This window comes from Miniopterus schreibersii (genome assembly GCF_964146895.1).
Source record: "Miniopterus schreibersii genome assembly, chromosome: 12".
Classification (NCBI taxonomy): Eukaryota; Metazoa; Chordata; class Mammalia; order Chiroptera; family Miniopteridae; genus Miniopterus; species Miniopterus schreibersii.
The window spans coordinates 40,278,078-40,302,510 of NC_138112.1; the positions used below are offsets into that span (position 1 = coordinate 40,278,078).

At 39.5% G+C, this 24,433-nt stretch overlaps 1 protein-coding gene across 7 annotated transcripts in view; it reads right to left on the reverse strand.

Moving 5' to 3' along the window:
* The window catches only part of STK33 (serine/threonine kinase 33), a 137,665-nt gene that overhangs the window by 39,803 nt on the left and 73,429 nt on the right, over positions 1-24,433 (reverse strand). For all 7 annotated transcript variants that reach the window (XM_081154231.1, XM_081154233.1, XM_081154227.1 and 4 more), the window contains 8 exons: positions 23,861-23,974; positions 21,099-21,203; positions 16,650-16,788; positions 13,526-13,614; positions 11,652-11,736; positions 6,135-6,210; positions 1,170-1,282; positions 641-726 (listed from right to left, as the gene is read on the reverse strand). In XM_081154231.1, coding sequence (XP_081010357.1) covers positions 641-726; positions 1,170-1,282; positions 6,135-6,210; positions 11,652-11,736; positions 13,526-13,614; positions 16,650-16,788; positions 21,099-21,203; positions 23,861-23,974 — 807 coding nt within the window. The remainder of the gene's footprint in view (positions 1-640; positions 727-1,169; positions 1,283-6,134; positions 6,211-11,651; positions 11,737-13,525; positions 13,615-16,649; positions 16,789-21,098; positions 21,204-23,860; positions 23,975-24,433) is intronic.

A 24,433-nucleotide genomic window follows, 5' to 3' on the forward strand; every position in this document is an offset into this window, starting at 1 on the left:
GCTAAAAGTAAAAATCTTCATTACCATAGAAGACAAAGAGAATAAATATTGAGAGCTAAGTAGCAGCTTCTTCCAAAGTTCCTGTTGTGACCAGGTAACGTTTGGGTACAGGAATACAAAGATCAGTTAAGATAGAGGGTCTCTGCTCAAGGAACGCAGTCCAATGGGGGAAAAGCAATATGTAAATGAATAATTACTCGAGACTTCAAGCTAGCCACTCTTGGGAGGCACTGGCTTTTCTGAGTCCCATAATATTCTCTGCATCCAAAGAGTTGAGGAGAAGTGGATGGTTCCAGTGCTTCATATCACTAAACTCTAGGGACTCTTCAATATTCCGCAGCATTAATAATGGACACTTCTCAGCTCTATTCTACTGGACTTGATGACTTCATGACATGAAGCAAAGCAAAGTTCATTTAAACCTCCATAAACATATATCAACAACTGTGGTCACGGTTTTAACAGTTTGAAAATACCCATTTCAGAAATGTATCAAGACTCAATAATTTTTAAACTTGTCAGAAGATGAGACAAATTGACTATTGTTTAAAACAACTATATATAAGCTACAAGGCAAACGAAAAGAAATAAGCAATGGTAGAACGGCCGAAAGAATAAACGCAAGTACTGCTGTACTTACTGTAATCCACTGGTTATCGAGCAGCTCCTTAGCTGTGATTCTGTGAGCAGGGTCGACTTTCATGAGCTGTTTCAAAACGCTTTTAGCTGCAAATAAAGGAAAATCCTGAGTATCTTATTTATCTTAACTACAATTAATAGCATATAACTTCCCATTTCTTTAGAATTAGGTCTGTATGACATGAAAAAAAGATTCAAATTATAAAAGAAATATCATCAGTATAAATGGCTAAGAAATAAAGTTTAAGACTTATAGTGAGGTTTTATTGCCTGGATTACCAGGTTTATATTCTATGGTAAAAATTAACTAGATAATCAGCAAATTTCCTCCCCAGTTTTTACTATGTATTTTCTGTTCTGGTTGGAAGTTTTGACTGTATCAGTGAAGACGGTACTATTTCCACAAGTAAATAGTATTATTTCCACAAGTAAATTAATGACTAAACAGATATTTACAGTACTTGAATTACTAGCAAACTTTCTTATGTTGCGTGTATTTGCTTTAATAAATGATAACAGATCTGTATTACCACAGTCACTTATGGAGTCCCAAATCAGACCACTGAAGTGCAGTTCTCCCTTTCTTATCAACTCAAAAAGCCTCTCTTCCGAGCCTGCCAGAAAGGGTGCTTCTCCACACAACCTGCAACAAAGGCAATCATTCTCTTTAGATTGTTTTAAATAAAAATAAGGCTATTAAAAATTAAGTTTCCACAGGACTTGGAAGTAGTAGTGCTTCATATTTAAGAAGGACAGAAATGAAGTGACGAAGACACTTCAACATTTTGCTTACCTTGGTTCAGTCATCAATTCAAATGGAGACTACACCTAAAACCTATATAATTTTATTAACCAATGTCACCCCAATAAACTCAATAAAAATTTAAAAAATAATTAAAACATTAAAAAATAATGGAGACTGCAGCCAAGAAATCAAGAGAAGACGGGGACTTTAAAGGGCAGCAATGGAAGAATCAGGAAAGATCATCAAGAGCAAAGATGTGTCATGAGAGACCAAGGCTAAGGTCATCGACGCCCTCAAATTCCCAGTCGCTGTGCACGGATATGAAAGTTGGACAGTGAAGAAGGCTGACAGGGAAAAGCATGATTCACTGGGAATATGTTGGACAAGACCTCGATGGATACTCTGCACTGCCAGAAAGGTGAGCAAATGGGTCCTCGAGCAAACTAAGCCTGACACAATGCTGATGGCAAAAGTGACAAACCTGAAGCTGTCCTACTTGGGACACATTAAGAGAGACAGGGTTCTTTGTGAAAGACAACAAATGCTTGGAAAAATTGAAGGCAGCAGGAAAAGAGGGGAACTAAATATGAAATGAACTGACTCTGTGAAAGAAGCCATAGGCATGAGTCTACAGGAGCTGAGCAGGGCTGTTGGGGACAGGACATCGCAGACATCACTCACGCACAGGGTCTCCAGGAGTCGGCGCCAACTCAGTGGCACCCAGCATACATACAGGAAGAGGCGGTGCCTCTCTGGATATGGAATGGAAGCAGAGGGGTTTTGTGAGATCAGTGCTAGGCGCTTATATACATTGAAACCTCCAGATCTGAAAATGACCCAAACCTCTTCCAGGTAGAGAAACACTAAGCCTAAATGGGGTTAAAATACAGGAAGGTGTATACACGGTAATAGCTGCAGACAATGGAGGAGATACCCTTTATTGTGAGCAAGGGTAATGCAATGCCTAAGGTACATGATCCAAACTAAACTTGTGGGAAAATATACTGAGTTATCAGAGTCTAATGAGAGTTATCAGAGTCTCAATGGCCATGTAAGAGTTTTACCCACGGTAAAATACTATACAAATGTTAGTAAGACTAACCCTAGGATAACCCTGGGAATGTCTATAGGCTCTGAGTCAAAGCTAAAAAAAATTCATTAAAATGACCACAACTCTTCAAAAATAGTCTACAAAATGAAGAGGGTCTGGATGAGAAAAATGAGATGGAGACGATTTGATCCCTCGGTCTGAAAGGGTGAAAGCTGAGCGTACATAAGACCAACATCAGTGAAACCACGAGCAGTCTGTCTAGTCATGAGCTTGTTTGCACATTTTAGAGTAGAGGAACGATGTGGCATTAGAATCTTTTAAAAGGGTAAACTGTGCTGTACTCACGAAGAGCATGGCAAGCCTGTGCTTCAGTAGATAATCCAGCCCAAACCCACAGAGACAGGCTTCAAAGTCGAGTTCAGTTCATGGTCACTCTCAACAAATGTTAGCCATCCCCACCACTGTCAGCCCGACTCCTGAGGGCAACGCTGTGTGCGACGACCAGACTCTCCCAGTGGTGACCAGACAGAAGCAGGGCCTGGACTCAGCACAGAGGCAGCTCTGTGTTTATTGGTTGACTCTCAAGATTGTATTTTTCCGCTTTGTCGCTGAACAAATAAAATGGTGCAACTCCATTGGACCCCCCATGCTGGTCCATTGTGTGCTTACGGACATGGTCTGCAGGCCTCTAACAGGCATGGAAGTTTCTATGGAATTTTTAGCTATTTTTCTTTAAGTTCTTTAAAAATCTTTCCCATGAACATTTTCCGAATAAGTCTAAGTTTGATAAATATTGTGCATGAAAATGATGACGATGATTTTCCTGGGGGGGGGGAGTTGTTTTCATCCTAGTAGGTTATCAAACTGGGCTGGACAATGAAGCTTTTCATTTACCAACAGGTTCTTGTTAAGAGAGAGGTATTTACCGAATGGTTCCACAAATTCTCACTTTAATACTTTTTACTTCTTCAGCTCATTCTGACCCCCCTCTCTCTGATCTTACTTGCCTCACTATTATTTACTTTTAAAATGCACTTTTTTAAAAGCCAGAAAAATGGTCTTATGGACAATTACTACCTATAGGTAATAAGCATAGGCCAGCAAAAGCCCAGCTCATTGAGCCTGTTAATAACCAGGGACGTGCACATTTACCAATTTCTTAGCTGCCCCTGCACTGCCTGACTAGCAAGCAACTATAGCTCAAGGGCTATGTTTTTAAAATTCCATTTTTTCTGTCCTTTGCAATTTTACTTACACAAGAATGTATCTAATGGTTGGTCAATCAGCAGCATGTGAAATTTTATGATAGCAATTTTCTGCACATCCAGAAAAGGAAACCCAAGACATGAAAAATGCCTCTTATAGCTTCCCTATTATTTTCTGTTGCATTCATAGGAATCAAAGCAGCAGAGGATATACACATAAAGAGTATTTATGTTGATTTCACCTTGAGGAAGTATGTTATCATTGTCCAATTAAGTAGAAATAAATCAGGAGTAACTGATAAACAAGAAAATAACCCCCCTGGAGAAGGTAATATGTTTGTGCCCTTGGTGAAGGAAATTATCTATAAGACCACTGGGCTCAGGCAGACTAATGAATAGGCTCTGATTAGCTAAGTGAGAGTCTACTGTAAAGGAAAAAAGGTGTCATTTGTGATGCTATGCAGCCATGCTCTGAAGCAGAAAAATTAAAATTATGTCTTGAAGAAAGAGAAAAAATGTTAACATATTAATACCCTATCACTTTCCTTAACACCAACTTCAAACTAAGAAGGCAGCAAACACATGAATTGTGTAATATTCGATTACATATATATTCAACTTGTGTTGTCTAGAAAGTCTTGGGAGTATAAAACACTAAGTTAAAATGGTCATATTTTTAATTAAAGACTAAGGTTTAGAATTTTTATGACACGATTCTAACTAGCACAAAACAATGCTCAAAACTTTGTGAATACATTTACACTCTATGCACTCTAAGCAGTTACAGCTGTGACCACATCGTCCCATTCCCTCTGCCTGTGTATCCCATTACACGGAACTACGAAAATGAGCCCACTGTGATGTCAATGCTTAGAAATGATCTGAAGAGGCAGTACGCAGGAAATCTTCAATATGACCGTAAAACTAATGTTGCATCAACAGAAAAATGTTCATATTCACCAAGAGGCAGAACTATGGTCACTAACTTTTCAGAACACCTCTTAGAAAATTCACTTTAATTCAATTTAACAAACATATTGAGCACTGACGACATGCCAACTATCGTACCAGACACCAGGGATGCAGAGATGAATAAGATGTCTGTCCTTCATGGAATTTAGAGCCAGGAAAATAGATGCAATATACATAATACGATAATTATATTACAATATTATAATCTAGTTTTTAAACAGGCTAGGAGAACACAGAGAAGCGAACAATGAATTCTATCAAATTTACACACGTGCAAACCTTCCTGGTTAAATATTCTTATTTTATTATTTTGTTTTTCTTTCAATGTTGCTGTTTTGCACGCATTTTTCTATGTTACCTTAAATCCCCTGGGAAAGTATACATAATGAATGCAGTAACTCTGCCGAGGTAGAGTAGGTGTTAGGGAAATATAAGGCGCTAACGTTTGACCTGGGCACATCCAGGAGAGAGGTCAGTAGAGAAGAAAGAGAAGATTCTAGGCAGAAGGAACTACATAAGCCAAGACCCAGAAGCATGAGATACAGGGATTCTGGGCGGAACCTCTGTCTGGTTAGTGTCCACCCGTCACACCTGCCTCTCCATAGGGCGGCTCTAGTACCAGGTCCCAGAACCTCCTCTACCTGTTGGGCTCTGCGTGAATCCCTCGAGAAAATACAAAGAAGCTTGGTTTGTAGCAAAGGATCGGGGAAGTTTTGTTTGTTTTTTAAAAAATATATCTTTATTGATTTCAGAGAGAGGGAGGGAGAGGGAGATAGAAACATCAATGATGAGAGAATCATTGATTGGCTGCCTCCTGCACACCCCCACCTCCTGCATGCCCCCAAATGGGGACCGAGCCCGCAACCCGGGTATGTGCCCTGACTGGGAATCGAACCCTGATCACCTGGATCCTAGGTCGACGCTCAACCTCTGAGCCACACCCGGCCGGGTGGATCGGGGAAGTTTTACAGCAAGTTTTTCACTTGGCTCTGATCATACAGTGCATTGTAGCATTTGCAGATCAGGAAAAAGCAAAGCTGAAAGTTATAAATTTATAGTATTAAAAAGAATACCTAATCTATGTACCTGACAATGAATAAGAGAGCTTTTAGAGTGACTTCCCAATTGTTTTTCCAGTCGCTTTTTAAAAACTATATTGTTTAGTTTTAATTTAAAATCTGCATGATTTGCCATAGCTGGTTTTGCTCAATGGTTAGAGCATTGGCCTGTGGACTGAAGGGTCCTGGGTTCGATTCAGACCAAGGGCAGGTACCTCAGCTGCAGGCTCCATCCTGGGCCCCAGCTGGGGAGTGTGCAGGAGGCAACCAATCGATGTCTCTCTCTCACACTGATGTTCCTCCCTCCCCTCCCCCCCCCTTTCCCTTCCACTCTCTGAAAAGCAATGGGGGGAAAAATATGTCCTCTGATGAGGACTAAAAAATAAATTTTAAAAAAATCTGCATGATTCTACTGTTAGAAATGATTCATTCATTTTTAACTGCACATTTATCGGGCTACTTACAACATGTACATGATGACACCTATGCTCCAAATGTCACACTGTTGGCTGTAGTCGTGGGCATTGATCACTTCAGGGGCTGCCAAACAAGCAGAAACAAAACAGTTTTAATAATACAATCAATGACTTTTAAATGCCTAAACACAAAGCCTGAGAAATGTGCTGATGTGCTGTAATGTACTCCCCCACAGGGAAAAAGAGAACCAACAGCAGATGTTAAATGAATACCGCACGGGCCTAACCACTGATGTCGCCGTATCCTCACTCCTGTCATTTAACTTGTAACGGAACGACTGCACAAACTGTGGAAATGGACGGCTACTCTCCACTCCTCTGGAATCATTGAGAAATGGTTTTGTGAAGATCGTGGAGTTACAGTAGAAGACAACAGTGTCTCGGTTCTTTACAAAAATAGAATTAAATACGTGGATATAATTTAAAGCAAGCCCAGGATGTGAAAATCTGGATTCACTGAGAAACTAAGATAAATGGTTATAAGTCACTTTAGTAAAATAATAATAAAATCACAGCACTCCTATGACAGAATGAGAATTATTTTTCGTGTTTCCTAAATGAAAAAACTGAGACAAAGAGAGAGTTCCTGTGACATAACTGGATCAAGAAGCCAATTAGTCACAGCACTCCCGACTCCCCGACTGCTTCTGACTTTACACTGTGTTCACAATAGGGCTCCTTTAAACAATCTTTCAAAGCAGAACTTTTTTTTTTTAACTTTAAGGTAGCACATTTTTTAATGATTAGATTTTTATAATGGCTGGTTTTTAAGAAAGTCACGTATGATATTTCAGGAATATGTCTACTGTACCTCTACAGTAAGGAATCAAATATCTTTCTTTAAGGAAAAAGGGAGAATAGAACAGCTATAAATATAAAAATAAAAGATATGTATATATTTCAATAGAACTTTAACATTTATAATACGCCTTTGTATAAGTTACGGTATTTACATTAATTATGTTAAGCATTTTGTGGGATAGGTATCAGGCATCTGACTCACTTTGTCAGTGAGGAAACTTAAGTTTCAGTATATTAAGTGATTTGCCTAAAGTTACAAAGGTGTTTTTATTTAGGACAGTTTCAATCTCCCTCACCTACATGCACACACCCCCTTTTTTTTTTAACCCTCACCGGAGGATAGTTTTTCCATTGCTTTTCAGAGAGAGTGGAAGGGAGGGAGGGAGAGGGGAGAGAGAGAGGGAGGGAGGGAGGGAGGGAGAGAGAGGGAGGGAGAGAGAGAGGGAGGGAGAGGCGTCTCTATGAGAGACACACGGACTGGCTGCGTCCTGCACACGCCTGCGTCCCGCACACGCCCCGCCCAGGGCCGGAGCGAGCCTGCAGCCAAGGAACGTGCCCCTGACCGGGAATCAAGCCTGGGACCCTTCAGTCGGAGGGCTGACGCACTAGCCACTGAGCCACCCGGGCCAGGGCCACCCACACCTTTTACAACTACTAAAAGCAAATGAAATTTTATTTCCTCTTCCTTTGTTAAAGGGGCTAAAAAGCAACCACAAAGTTAAAAACTAAACAGAAGAAAGAATGAGAAAAGGCTTAACTATAGATAATTAACAGATGAATAATTCATGTCCAAATCATTGAAAATTGCTAATTAATATTTTCCTCTAAGCAATTACTCGTATTCTTTAGCTCTACTTAAATCTTTATGGAATCACTGAAGTTGCTTCCTGGCCACGTGTCTCTGACAAGGGCAAATCCTGGGATTAGCGTCCACGAAGAATCTGCACACAGGTGCTCACACACAGCGGGGCCCGAATCCGGGCGCTCATCTTTCAGAGGCATCTTAATTACCAGGGGCATTTCTACCGCACTGTCATCACAGCTCTCACAGGGGGGCAGAGGCCAGAGCAACTGTGCCAAGGAGCCATTTAGAAAGTCAGCAAAGCTCTACAAACCATCTGTCTTCTCTCTTGTTCTCTCACTTGTTATCAGTGTAGACAACTAATAAGCAGGCATAAAACTCAGGGTGCTTGGATATATTTTCCCCATATAACTACAGACCAGATGTCTTTTGCCAACAGGAGGATATGAACAGAATCTAAAGTAGCCTTTTCCTAAATAAGATAAAACAATTTAGAAACTTTATGCATCGAGTAGGCAAAAAACTAATGAAGTCAGTGTATGCCTCAACAAAATAAAAGAAACTACTAACATGTCTAAAAAGCATTAATCATTATACGGGACAGAAGAAAACAGACAAAAGAATATATACTGTATGATTCTATTTATATCAAGTTCTAGACAAGCAAAACTAAGCTGTGGTGATAGAAATCATTAGTGGCTGTTGGAGTCTGGATGGGAGACAAAGGGACTTTCTGGAGTGACAGTTGTGTATCTTCTTTAGGGTAGTGATTATATAAGGATATGCATTTCTCAAAACTCATCGAACTTTACACTTAATATTTATACATTTTGTTGTATGCAGATTATATTTCAGTAAAGTAGATTTTTTAATAAATCTACTAGAAGAAAAAAAGAATTTCTAAAGCCCTATCTTGGTGGGTGACTTTAATAACTTTCTCTCTGAGAAACCAAGAGAAGCAGCAAGCAAAATTAAATTAACAACATGGAAAGTTTAAATCACAAAGGTATGGTATCACATTTGATTTTATAAACACGAATACAGAGAAATTTTTATGCTCAACAAACCAGGAATATACATACTTCTAAATACGCAATGCAACATTTACAGAAACAATCATGTGTTCAATCATAAAGAAAATTCCTAAAAGCTGGTAGAGCCTTAGGTCACAATTGCCCTCTACAATGAGGAAAACCAGACAGAAAAACCAAAAGGCTAGGAAAACTATCACACATTCACATGAACAGCAAACACATCATAACCACCTGGAAAATTCTAAAAGCATTTCTAAATAATTCTTGAACTAAAGAGGAAGACTAAAACTAAAGCTGGCCAAAGAACATATATGCATCGCCAATGGACAGAGACAACAGTGTGGTGAAGGCCAGAGGCAGAGGGCAGGGGCCGGGTAGAAGTGAGTAAAGGGGGGAGAAACGGGGGACATCTGTAATAGGGTCAACAATAAAAATATTTTAAAAAAGAAACAGTCGATATAATTTGGGCACTATAGCAAAAGAAATGGTCAAAGAAGTACTCAGAGGAAAATACATAACCTTAAATGCATTTATTAGAAAACAAGAAGGCTGAAAACAAATAAACATTTAGGTTAGGAAGTTAAAAACCAAAAGAAAGTAGAAAAAAAGGAATTCAGAAAGATAAAAGCAAAAATTAATGAAAAAGCAACCCAAATAACATTAGACTTGGGCTGATTCTTTGAAATCACAATAAACTGGCCTAACCGCTAACAAATTTGATCAAGAAAAAAATGATCAGTATTAGCACAAGAGCTAAAACTGAGCCCCACGAGCCAGGCACTGTACTAATCACTTTACAGACATTTCCCATTTAATTCTCCTGCCAGCCTGACAAGGCATTATTATTACTACTTTAAATACATCCTCTCCTTTCCCTGTTTTATTTTTCTCCCTTAGCACTTTTCTCTGATGTACCAGATATTTTACTTCTTTATCTCGTTTAAGGTTTTTGCCAGCATGACATTTTTATGTTTTGTTCACTGTTGTATTCCCAATATCTGGACCAGTGTCTGACACAAAGAAGATACGGAAAATTTTTTTGATAAATGAGCAGCATAATCCCTATTATATGATGTAGAAATTGTGACAAAAGCAGTTATTTGCCTAGGATTAATCAGATAGTGAGTGACAGAGCTGAAATCCTGAGTTAGGCAGGTGATCTCAGAGGCCACATTACCAATATTGCATCATAGTGCTGCCTTCCTAAAAAACATTAGGGACCAACAGGGGGAGATAACCACAAATACACAGGAGAATCTGAAAATTGCAAGTGAATATATCTGCATATTTATGTTAATAAAATGTAAAATCTCAATGTAACAAACAATTTTCTAAAAAACATAAATTATAAAAATGATTCAAAACGATGTGAAAAACTTGAATAACCTAGAATAAGTTGAAAATATAATAGAAACTTCATTCCCCCAAAGGGTATCAGGACCAAATATTTTAAGAGGAAATTTCATCAAACTAATGCGTAGATAATTTCTACTACCTAAATGGTTCATGAGCATATAAAAAGTGAAAGTGTTTTATTTTTTAAATGAGGCAAACATAACCCTAACATCAAAAAAGACAAGGGCAGCACAAAAGAAAGCAAGCTGCTCTCACAGCTCCTAAATAAAGCGGTGACAAACTGAATACAGCAGTGTATTAAACCAAATGGGGTTAAACCCAAAAGTGCAAGGATGGCTCAACATTTTAAAAAGCCATTAATATAGTTAGGGTGACGCAAATTAAAACCACAATGGGATACTACTTCATACCCACTAGAATGGCCGTAACTTAAAAAGACAGGCCGTATCGTGTCAGCGAGGATGTGAAGAATCGAAAACCCTTATACATTGCTAGCAGATAGTAAAATGTTGCAGCCACTTCGCAAAATCATTTGGCAGTTTCTTAAAATTTTAAACATAAGTAATACGTAACCCAGCAATTTCACTCCTAGGAAGCTACACAAAGAAAACAAAACAATATGGCCACAGAAATACTTGTACATGAATGTTCATAACAGCATTATTCCTAATAGCCCCAAACTGGAAACAAACCCCCTGACCATCAACTAACAAATGGATGGACGAACTGGGGCACATCCATGCAGTGGACAACTGCTCAGCAGTGTAAAGGAACAGCCTCCAGCCCCATTCTACAACAAGGCTGGACCTCAAAGACACGACACCAGGGGAAAGGAGCCAGGCATAAAAGACTACATACTGTGCAGTCCCGTTTGCAGGGAATGCTCAGAAAAGGTAAATCTAGAGCGACAAAAAGATTAGTGGTTACCTGGGTTTGGGATGGGCATGAGACTGAGTGCAAAGAGGCATGAGGCAACTTTTTGGGGTAGGATTGTTCTGAAACTGGATTGTGGTGATGGTTGCACAACTCTGCGAACGTATGAAAAATCACTGAATGGCACCTTTTTTATGGTATTTAAGTTAGACTTTAGGAAAGTTGTTAAAATCACATTTAGAAAAAATGGAAAATTGTTTTACAAATATATTTAATCCGTATTCTTTATGAAAAACTATTTGATGGCAATGAAATTGAATAAAAAATGGAAGAAGCAAAACACACATGATTTTAGCATGAACTAACAAAAACAGTAATTAAGCTTGGGGTATTACTTAAAGAAATAAAAAATGATAACAAGAGCCCAGAGAAACCATAAAGACTACCATCTTTGAAGGTCAAAGCTATAAGAAAAATGCTAAAACAACTGAAATTATTTGACCTAATAAAAGAAAAAGTAGCTCGATCAGGACCATTAAGTCATGACAGCAAAATCAAATTGCTCAAGTTTTAATCCACATTACTCATTCTACATTTTAATTTTAAAAAATCCAGACCATTTAAAGCCTCCTGACTTACCCATGTAGATAGGAGTCCCGCACGTGGTCTGCAGCATGGCCTCGCTCCCGCCATGCTTCTTCACCGCTAACCCAAAATCCGTCACCTAGAAGGAGAAGCTCAGTCACCCGCGCTCCTGTCCCAGAGTCCAACACTGAAGGCTGGGTTTTGTGACTGCATGTAATTCAGGGGTCCCTGAAGATGGAGGAGCCTGCTTTCCCTCCCCACCCACCCCCTCTGTGAAGAAGAGACTTGATGGAGAGAAGCTGGGCTCCTCAGATCTTGAGAAAACACCCAGAATGCTGACAGTTCGTTCCTACTGACCCAATTCACCAGCTCAACATAGCAAGTGGCATCTTGAGAGAAGGCATTTAACTTTTTTCAAATAGAAGTTATTTTTAAGAAGTTTTTCACTGTAAGATTCAGTCCAGCCTTGTTATGTTTATTACCTACTTTTCTGAACCTCAAGCTATGTTTCTGTTTAAAGCACTGTTATAAATGCAAATCACTATCCTTTTTAGCAGAAACTCCCCCCTTTTGTAATTATTTAAAAAACATTATCTCTGGTAAATACCATCTTTTCTTTGTTATTTCCTTTTTGTTTCTAGAGTGTACTAATTAAAACTACACTATTAGAAACTACAAGAAGCAAATTAACAGGAAAAAAATACAGTATAATACAAATACACTGGAGGCCTGCTGCTGCAACTGCAGTCTTTCGGCTCAGTTCTAAACCTGGTCATTAAACATGTGGTTATTAAATATTCAGTATGTGCCCTTGGTCTTGTCTCCCAAGTTGGAACAGCCTTGGGCTGAAAGCAGAAAAACAGGCACATTTATTGATCACACAACCAAAGATGGGCTGTTGGTCCATAGACACTGAATGCAAAGTTTCCAGTACCTTACAGAGTAAGAAAATGTTCCTGTCAACAGGTGATATCACTGTTCTTCTAAATAGATTAATCAACTTCCCCAGGAGTTTTCTCAATTATCCCACCTGGAGCACTATGACACATATCTTTCTCCACAGAAAATCTATACAGATGTCAAATAAACAAAAGCTTTCACGATCCAATTCAGTTCTTTGGAGAGCATTTATTCCCTCAGTCACCAAATATTAATTGAGCACATACTATGTTTCAGGCATTACTCCGAGTACCAACAGTGAATAGGGCATACACAATTTCTGCCTTCGCAGAGTTTATGATGTAAATATTCAAGAACATTTACTCAGGTAAAACAACAATGCTGTTAAACCTACTTAAATTACAGGGATTTAGCATCTGCAACAGAGCGCATTAGCCACAGACATTTTGTTCCTAAATTAACGCATTCATATATTTTGAAAGCAGCCACTATTAAAGTGCTAAGTAATAAATAATGTATCTTATCATTTATTTGACATTAAGGAACACTTAATTTGAATAAAATCTTCAAGAATAAACACTTGGCACGTTAATTGTGCTTGGGATATAAATATTAATACCCAGGAAGATTTTCAGTGAGAAATGCAAACTTTAGCATTAATTTAGTATCAGAGGCACAGCCAAGGTGTGTTTTTTCTAAATCTGTAACACATTTACATCAAATTACCAGGCATAATTTTGAAATTAATTAGAATTCAGAGCATCTGTTTGCTTGCTATTAACTAATGATTTAGAACTATCCAAATGACTATGTACTTTAAAAAAATTCAACAGTACCACTTAACTTGCAAAGTTATTCTTGTCAGTTACAACCTCTTTTGTGAATTTTTTTTTTAATTTTTTTAGCCCCAGCCACTTGTTTTCTGGCTGCTCAAAGCTTCCAAAATGTGTCTAAAAAGAGGATGTGCTTTATCACTTAGTTATCAAACTGTTTATAGGCAAATATTTACCACCATTTCTAATACTTACCTTTATGTTTAAGTTCATTTCATTGTTATCATCAGTAAAGCTGCTTTTAACCATGATGTTTTCCAGTTTTAGGTCTCTATGTACTATATCTACCAAGAAAATAAACAACAAATCAAATGAAATGAATAATGGAAAAATAATTAGAGGGGACACAGATACAACAGATAAATATGTTGGACAGATTAATGTCCACCGTTGAAATATTTGAGGTGGGCCAAGCATAATTCTGCTCTGTTCCATTTCCTTATATTCTGATCCCTGTTCTCCACGTTTCTAACCACCTTCTTTGACTCCCTCACCTCTCCCCATTCGCCTGCTGCCCCACCTGGCTGCTGCTCTTCAGGACGAGTAGCTGGTGAGTGTGGAAGAAGATCCTGCCCAGGGTCAGGAATTACCAGCAGGAGGGAGACAAGTGTAGTTACAAGCCCAGGGAGGTTTCACATACCCTTAGATCTTCAAGTAGAGGATTACTTCTCTCCTTCTGTGCATAGGGTATTGCCAATATAAACACTTAACACACTGCAACCCAGCTACATGTATACAAACTACACTTACTTCGGTATATTTTTCTATAACATCAGCACACACTTTACTACCCTTTATATGTTAAAATAAAAAACAAGCAAACACTCTTGAGACACAAAATCTCCAGGTGAACGTGTTAGACCTCAGGCAGGGTTTTTATGTACATGCAGATAATCATGTTCCAAGCACTTCCTTTGCAGATAACTGATTTGGTTCATATCCACAGCAATCACTTCTCCAGGCTTAACAGGTTATATGTACAATGGCTGGAAAAATGTAGCTGAATGAGCCCTGGTCTGGCAATTATACCCAACCATTTGTAGATCCCTTACACAGTTCCCAGCCTATAATTTTGGGGTTTTTATTGTTTCTATTGCTCTGCTTACCTCTTCTTACATAAATACCACATCGTTTTAATTAACATATCTTTATAGTATGTTTTGATTCTTGGTGGGGCAAGTCTCCTTGCTGTTCCATTGTTCTTTTTCATTGTTTTCTTTGCTCTTCTCACCCATTTCAGAATAATTTTATCACATTTCATGAAAAATCTGGTTAAGATTTTTGTTTTGAATTATACTGAATTTATAGCTTGATGTGGGAAAACTGACAGCGTAATATTATGGATTGGTTTGCCAGCCTTGCAAAAACTGTTGCGCTCTACCTGAAAGCCCTCCCTTTTCCATCTGAGTCAGTATCCCTCAGCTCGCGTTTTGCTTCCTCTGTGAATTGTCCCCTGCCTTTCCAAACTGAATGAGGCCCTGTTACACCTATGCTCCTTGCACTTTCTGTGTCTCCCTGTTAGGGAAAGTACCACGTTGAATTACGATTCTATATTCAATCTCCTACCAGCCTGAATTCTTAGAGGAGCAGGGGCCTTGTCTTCTAATCTTTGTTATTCTAGGACTGACCACAATGCAGTAGGTGCTCAGGGAGTATCTGCTGAATGAACCCTTGGGTTCCAGTACTGGCTCTCCCACACCTAACATGGCACTGCACCTCTCTAGGACAAAGTTTTCTCTCATTTATAAAATGAAAAGGGTCCAAAATCACACATAAGCCAACTAATCTTGAAGGAGGAAAAAAAAAAAAAGGAAGGAGCATAAGGAAAAGCAGCAACACAAAAGAAAAGCAATTAGAATAACTAGAATAATTTTTAAAGGTGGATTTGAAGGTAGTGAAACTGTTCTGTATGATACTATAATGGTGGATACAGGTCATTAAACATTGGTTGAAACCCATAGAATATAAAACACCAAGGGTGATCCCAGTGTAAAGTATGGACTCTGGGTGACAATGATGTGTCGACTGTAGGTTCATCAATTATAAAAATGTCTCTGTGTTGGGGGGTTGCTGATAATGGGGGAGGCTGTGCAGTATGGGCAGGGGGTATACAGGCATCCCCCACTTTTCAATCGTTCATGTCACACCACTTCACTTTTATAAAAGACCTACATTAGTACCTGTTTTCACTAACTAATAGAAATCCAAAGAGGATTTTTGCTTTTATGAAAAAATATGAAAGAAAAAAAAATGAGTTCAGCATTTGTTTCGAGGGAGCCTTATAGAGGAGCGCGCACCCTGCGCAGCGTGAGGGGCGCCGCCTTGCGCCTTTCCCGGGAACTGCACTCAGCATCTCGGCGTCGAGCTTTGAACTGTGTCTGTGAGCATCTGGGCTTTATCTCGATTTATTTTGTGCATCTGTTAACAAGATGTGTCCTAAGGTATCAAAAAAGGCTAAGAGAGCTCATAAGGGTGTTACACTTACTGTAAAACTGGACGTAATTAAGCATTTTGATCATAGTGAATGAAATAAAGATACTATGTATGCGCTGAACTTGCCCGCATCCACCGCTTGCACCATTTATACACAGAGATAAACAATCTTGAAAACTGCCAAAGTCACTATTGGTTTTCAAGTAGCAAAGTCAGTATCCAGTAATGGACAAAATGGAAAGTCTGCTGCTTGAGTGGATTGATGGCTATACAAGACACGCTGTGTATTTATCATATCGTTCCTGCTCTTACTGTGTGTTAGCGTTATTTGGTGTGATTTGGTAGGCTATTTTATGGGCCTGAGAACACTCAAAAACTTGTCCATATAAATCAATGGTAATTCTTTGCTTCGCACCATTTCAGCTTACGGAAGGTTTCACAGGGGTGCTCTACGTTCAGATGGTGGGGAAACCTGTGTGGGAAATCTCTACAACTTCTGCTCAGTTTTGCTGTGAACCTAAAATGACTCTAAACAACAAAAACAAAATGCAGAGAAAAATTTTTAAATTATTCATATGTAAATGTTTTAAGAATTTCACTATTATAGATTTGTCTATTTTCGATTTGATAATAATGGCTGGTTTTCACACTGCTGACTAGAAATGTTCGGAAGTTCATCTTTGTCCATGTACTGTGTAATTGTATGCCCACCTTGTTTCCAATTGAAATATCTTTAAATAAAGTTTAAAAGGAAAACATTTTAAATTCTTAAACACAATCTCCTGTACTAGCAGACGCTCTTTCTGAGACTATGAACCCTGAGTAGGGTCGCCCTGAACCCACGCGTTCTGCATCCGCGGAGTCGGGCCTGGGAGGCCCTTCTTACCGTTGCTGTGAAGATACGCGATAGCTGAGGCGAGGCTCTGAATGATCCACCTGGTCTCGTTCTCGGAGAAATGCCCTTTCTTGTTCAGCATTTCTTTCAGTTCTCCATCCTCACAAAGCTCCATCACAAGGTACATTTTCTGACATTACATATTTAAAGAGAGAGAGAGATCAAGTTATAGAGGTGGGGATCTTAAACGTGATATATTATATATATAGTAAAAATATGATCACAATCTTAATCATCAATCTGTTTGAAAAATATTTATTATCTCTCATGTACAAGATACTGTGCAGGATGCTAGAGGGACACGGAAGCATAAGACACAGTCTTTACCCTCAAGGAGCTCACAATGTAGTTATACTTAATATCAGGTGGTAACTGCTGGTGGAAGAGGCGGGCCCAAAGTGCCATGAGGTTACAGAGGACAGAGGATGGGAGCCTCTGCCTAAAAAATGCTCCCTGAGGAGGTGATGTTAAAGGCAGGCCTGGATGACTGAGTAGCAATACAGGGGTAGGGGATGTGGGCAAGAACAGGTAGAACACGTGGTATTTGCAAAGACTACAAAACTTGAAATGACACTGGCTGTTAAGAGAATGACAAATACCTCAGTGTTAACAGCACTGGGAGTTTGGTAGGGCTGAGGAGAGTGAGAGTGGGGGCGGTGGCGGGGGTGACGGTGGGGGGCTGAGGCGGAAAGAACAGGCTGGTGCCAGGTTGTAAAGAGTCTCGGATATCACAAGGAGTTTGGAACTTGTCCCCGTCTGCAGCAAGGAGCCACTGAGGATTCAGAAGCCGGTGTCTGGGGTGGGGGAGAGGTGTATGCTAAGATCAGCTTTGCATTCCTAAATAAACACTCTAGCAGGAACGTGGAGCCAGGCTCAGCAAGCTTTTTCTGTAAAGACCAGAATCAGACAAGAAATACTTTCAGCTTTGCAGGCCATACAACCTCTTTTGTAGCTACTCAGCTCTGCTGTTGTAGCACAAAAGCAATCGTAAGCAATACAACAAAACTTTATTTATGGACTTTGAAATTTCAGTTTCATATAATTTTCACATCATGAAGTATTACTCTTAAATTTCTTTCAACCACTTAAAAACAAAAGAACCTTAGCTTATGAGTCATAAAAAAAATAGGCAGCGCGCCGGATTTGGCTTGCACACAGTGGTGTGCTGACCTGTTTGCAGAGGGCAGATGTGAGGCGCAGAATGGAGACAAGAAGGGGAGGAAGAGAAAGATGTGAAAGGTACGAAGAGAAAGAAACAGTGGGACTTAGTGACTAATGGGCTGTGCGTGGTGAAAGCCATAGATGAAATGCTCTTCCAGATTGCTGGATGTTGGTGCATATTAAGATCACGTTAGGTATTCCAACAGTCAGGTCATCTATTGAATCAAAAAGATCCACAGCCAACTAAAATGCAAGTCTTTTCCACACCCATTGTTTTTCAGTCACAGAACACCCTCTCGTTCTCCATTCTATTCCACGCTGCTCGACTTCTGTTGTTGTTTTTAAGATTTGGGGTCTGATTCTATTCTGTAACCACTAGGAATGCAACTTCTGTGTTCAATCGGCAAGCTTGGAAACAGGAAAAGAAGGTTAACACCTTTTCTTTTTATAGTCAAAATTCTGATTCACTAAACCTCAGGATGCTTTAGAATTTCAAAGTTAACCATTCTGCAAAGTCTAACACAAATAAGCTTTGTAACAAGGCCATGTTTCTTCTGACGGCACTGCAGAGATCACTGGTACATGAAATGGTAAGTGAACTATTTAGAAGGAACAGTTACATTAGCCAACAACACAAATAAAATCTATTTTAAATATGTACATTGATACAAGTTATAGCAATACAAGTTTTTTTAAGTCTTTTTATAATTATTAGAAATAATCATGTCAATCTGGAGAACATTTGGACTCAAAAGAAACCATAACATAGTCAGCCTGGGTGATCAGTACTAATATCACAGCCTAACCAATCAGCTGGCAATTTCCAGTCATTCTAAAGGTGGCTTCCATGGAAAGTCTAGGCATTTGTGTGAGCCGGGGAGCGAGGGGAGGCAGGTCTGACCTACATGAATCAACGGCATGAAGTACATGAAACGACAATCATAGATAATGGTTTTGTTACCTTCTAACTATTCTACACTATGCAGCTATAAAAAAGAAGGATCTTTTACCCTTTGAGACAGCATGGAGGGACCTATTCTAGATTTGGAACTTCACTTGTGCCCAAGATGGAGTAACAGAGACCAGACTTACCCTCCCTCCTGCAATAACTTAAGGAATAGATAAAATATATAAAACAACAAGTTTGAGGCATTAGACATCAGGCAGTGTTCCCTGAGAGAGGGGAAACACAAGAGACAAGTACAGAATTATTCTGGTTTGCTGTCTGGAGAGAGCGTCCAGGCCACAGAGCAGGAAGAAGTAAAGTAGAGCCCAACAGTCTCCATGAATTGAGGCGATGGAGCCGGAGTCCAGGAAGGCCAAGACTCCTAAAGTTCCCAGGGCAGAGTACCAAAGAGGAGAAAGCTGTACACAGAGAAAGCTCCAGAGATTGGCAAAGGGTCACCCTCGGGGCTTCAGCAGAATACTTATCAGCACAAGCGTATGGGGAAACTTCCAAAAGCTAGAAAAAGAACCATGCAAAAGGAACAGAGGGAACAATCACTGGAGCGTACACATGGTCAGGGTGGAAAATCTCATCATTCATGGAGCTTTGGGTAGAGTGCTCAGAAGGGTCTTTCCTCCTAAGCAGGAAAAAATCAGCCCTAGACCAAAGGGTGCTCCACTGTCACCTAACGAACCTTAAAGCCAGCTTCAAAAGTCTCAGACAGTTTCCAAGTCACTTAACTATGTCCCACAATAAAGCCAAAGAGTAGCTATAAAAATATAAAAATATCCAGCAACCAATAAAAAAATAACAGACATCTAAAGACACAGGAAAATATAACCTGTAATGAAGGAAAAGAAAATCAGTCAAAGCTGACCTAGAAATGACACATGATGGAAGGAGAAAAGGGCATTAAAATTTATTATAACTATATTTAAGGAGGAGGAAATACTGGCTCAAACTAAATTTCCATCAGAAAGGACAAATAGTGTGTACAACGCTACAGAAAAGGAGGTTGCTGCATCTGAAAACGTCACAACAGAAACTAAGCTAAATGCAACAAGGACAGAAAACAGATTTTAAAAATGAAAAGAGCATCAGTAAGCTGTGGGCTGACACGAAGCAATCTAGTATGCGTACTTGGAGTCCCCAAAATGGGAGATGGAAGAAAAAATATTTAAAGAAATAATGGCCAGAAATTTCCTAAATTTGATGAAAACCATCAACTCACAGACCCAAGAGGCTCCATGAACCACCAGCATAAGAAGCATGAAGGAAACTATACCAAGACACAACATAATCAAACTGCTTAAAACTATTGATTAAAGAGCAAAATTATTTTAAGAAGATTAGGAGATAAAGAAACCATGACTTTAAGACTGAAAGTAGAGAAGACTTTCAGCACCCTTGCCACATGCTGTTCCCATGAAGGATACCTGTGGTCTTTGGTAGGTACTACGCACTCCTAATGAATCAAGCATCACTGCCTTAGGGACTGACAAAGGAAACAAAGAACAATAGCTAACATTTAATGAGACAGATATTTTATATCCACTTTCCCATTTAATCACTCAACAGCCAAATGAAGTCAATACTATTATTAAACCCATTTTACAGATGAGGAAACTGAGGTTTAGAGAGGTCGAGTAATTTGTCATGGTCTCATAGCCAATAATGGAGCCAGAATTCAAATGCACAGGCAATCTGACCCCAGAGTCCACATGCCTAATCACTAAATTACTTTGCCTCCAAGCCAAGAAACACCGAAAGCCCACAGGCACTAAACAATCTGGAGGTAGAATGGCAAATCCCGGGGCTTCAGAATAACTCTAAATGAAAATTACAGGCATTCAAAGAGAAGGATGATAACATCTAGGGAAGAAGGAAGATTAAACATGTTGGTAAGACACAGACAACAAAAATACCTTCTACATAGTGCCAAATATACCCATGCTAACTTTATTAGAAAGCTAACCTTGCAAAATTATGACAATATTCCAAGAGACTATAATGGAGAAACCAAGGACCAAAGCAAAATAAAGCCATCTCTAAGGAAATTCTAATCACCGGTTGTGTGTGAAGTTGTTTCAATTTTAAACATTTGTTTTCAATATGCCACCTAAAAATATCACTAAAGCCATCAATCTAATCATCAGGCACCTAATTATACAATCAATAATAAAAGTCCTCCAGAACGCTCTCATCAATCTTCAGTGACAAACTCATGCCAAGGACATGAGCAGCTGTGCCTCAGAGGGATTACTTCAGAGAGGAATAATGTTCATTTTGTAATAATAACAACTTTCACAGTGCAGCCCCTGCTAAAGCATTACCTTGGGCGTCTCAAACACTTGTTCCAGATGTATGATGTGCTCATGTTTCACCCTTTTTAGGATTTCCACCTCCTGTTCAAGTAACTTCACAGCAGAGCTTCCAGCCTTAAATAATGAGGACATAGAGATGTCACATATGAATGTCACTACTACGTACCTCAACATAAAAGTTACAGTAATTCTTTTTTCCCCTACATTTTCTTGAGAAAAAAACACACGTGCAACTTATTTCCATAATAAAATTAAATTATGCCCCTTTCTCCAATTTTATATATAATTTTATATATACTTTTGCTTCAAACTACATATGTTTCTTGGACTTTTGCTATAAATTAGCTACAATATGGTCTCTGTTCCTTCACAAAAATTATTCCAATTTTTAATATGCTTTTTGGTATTTCCTTCAGAATCCTGTCGATCCTTTGATGTGTGCATAATAAAAACAAAATCTACTTTCCAAGGACATCAATTGGAGAAGATAAAAACAAAGTGTTTTTTCTATTTTGTTGTTGTTGTGCTTTGATTATATTTATATACATCAAAAGAAACAATAGGACGAGAGATTCTAAACTCAGCCCTGCATTATACCACTTCCTGGTCCCCAAGCTTCAAAAATTACCTGAGAAAGAGAAATTGAGATCTTGCCTTCCGACCAGTGTCACTCCAGCTTCATCTCCTTACATGTAACCCTCAGCCACACCTGCTCCAGTCAGGGTGTAAGTCACTGATTTTCTACCACGTCCTCTAAGAAATTTTAGAAGGGCTTTTTCCCCCTTCACTGCCACTACCACCACCCCAATCATCACCCCTATTGGATCTAAATTAGCATCGTTATTTGCAAATAAGCATTGTGGTCAGGCAGGGACAGCACCTCTGAAAGGGATCACAGAGGCTTTACCCCTTCCTGCCGCCTCACACCCCTCCTCTCCTCCCAGTTCAGGAGCGTGCGCACAGTTCTTAAAGGCAACCTTAGCTAAGTAAAAATTTTACCTAGGGTCACTCCTGCTTCCAGTGACTTTTACCCTTAACCACTGCCACCTCGGGAGCCAGCAGGAAACCACTCTCCCATGGAGGCTGAAAGTCACATTTTAAGGTTATTCTAAGAGGGTTAAGAGAAATAGTGACTATGAGGAGTGAATTTCTGCCTAGACAAGGAAAGTTATCACAATTTCTCCTAAAATCTACCTCATTTGTTTCTACCTCCCTCCCAAACAGCTTGACCTGTATATAACACAATAATATACTATCCAATTCATACACTGATTATATAATTCTGTTTTACTATCTCAGTGTCCTGTAAACTCTCAGCATCAATATTAGTGTACAAGATTGTGAATTCCTAAAATTGCAAGCCAGGTATCCTGACTATATAACCCTAAGCCTAAGCCCTAACCCTATCTGATGCCAAAGGGGCAAAGGAAACAATATCCCATGTAGCACTGTGTCTCTAAAATTCTGACGGTTTGTAGAAAAGCTCTGGATCTCTGTTATATATAAGATTCATATGTTATTTTATTACCTTTAAGGAGAAATGGTATATAATTTGCTATCATTTGTTTTAAAGAATACATAAAATACCTACTACCTCATTTTGTAATTGTAATAGTTATCATCAGAACTCTAAGGAAAAGCCCTGGCCGGCGTGGCTCAGTTGGTGGGGTGTTGTCCCATGCACCAGGAGGTCACTGGTTTGATTCCTGGTCAGGGCACAGGCCTGGGTTGCAGGCTCGATCCCCGGACTGGGCGTGCAGGAGGCAGCAGCTCGATGTTTTTCTCTCTCTCTCTCCCCTTTCCTGCCTCTCTCTCTAAAAGTCAATTTTAAAAAATAATAAAATAAGATAAAACACGAGTGAGAACATGGCAACACATGACAGTTACTTTTTAAAAAAGGAAGGAAGGAAGGAAGGAAGGAAGGAAGGAAGGAAGGAAGGAAGGAAGGAAGGAAGGAAGGAAGGAAGGAAGGAGAAAAGAAAAGAAAAGAAAAGAAAAGAAAAGAAAAGAAAAGAAAAGAAAAGAAAAGAAAAGAAAAGAAAAGAAAAGAAAAGAAAAGAAAAAAGAAAAGAGAAATCTAAGGGAAAAAAAATCATAGTTTTTCCCCAGGCACAGAAATCTTTGAAGAGTTGACGAAATGATCAGGTTTCAACCTGAGAACTTAGGCTCTCTCTTAAAGAGAAGCCCAGTCATTCTCCAGCCCAGGAGAAATCCAGTGAGGAATCCAGGGGATACAAGTTAACAGCATAATAGATAGTTGGGGAAAAGGTGGTTCAAACTGAAGGAGCAGGCAGGGTGAACGCACAGAATAAACTAACGACGAGGAAAGGGGAAGTCACAGGAAAGGGGAGAGCAGGAGGAAGCAGAGCAGAGCGACGCGAGGAGAGGAGCAGGAGGAAGCAGAGCAGAGCGACGCGAGGAGAGGCCGGCGCGCTGCTGGCCTGGACACCGCCCGCCGGCAGCCCTGCATTCACACGTCTGACCAGCAGGCCTCCCCTTCAGCTCACTCTGGTAACCTGTACCTATATTTGGTTATACTGGCTATGGTAGCTATCTTTCCATTTGCTTTTTCCAGACACACTTGTCTACCTGCGTTTAAGAACTGATCCCTTCGCAGAAGGCTAGAGAAACGTGCACAGGCCCCGGGGCAGCCCGGCCCCGGCCCACAAGGTCAGAGGCAGGCGTGTTCGTGTCAGAACTGTACTGCCCGCCCCGCCCCGCCCCGCCCGGCACTGCCACTGCCTCGGTGGCATGCTGCTCGTAAGCCTTACCTTTTCTTTGTTCACTTTTTTAATTGCCCACTTAGTTTCTGTTTCCTTGTCTGTAGCTTCAATGACCACTCCAAAGCTCCCTTTTCCCAATATTCTTCCAAATACATATAGTTCCTGGGTAAAAAACAAGAGTTCGTTGGGTGTTACAAATGAATACACAATGCTGACAGATATCCCCCCCAGGGAAGAGAGGTTCCGCTCCAGGGTGAAATCAAATAAAAGATGCCACGTATTTGATTCAAAATTAATAAACACATCTTAATTAAACAAAATAAGTTTTGGTGAATTTCATTAAATGTCCTTTGGAGGAAAACCATAAAAATCCTAATGAAGAAATGTGGAAAGCCACAAAAGTATGAAAATGAACCTCTTGCAAACTATAATATTAATAAAATATCTTCATAAGAAAAAGAAACAATGGAATATTAATACATACGTACATATATGTGTATAAAATATATTCACACCCAAAATTATCCCAAAACTCTGAGAGCTGTACTATAAAATTAACACATATTAACCATCGACAACTGCTTTCTTGTTTGCCAAATAAAACTTTTTCTTTATCTTCAT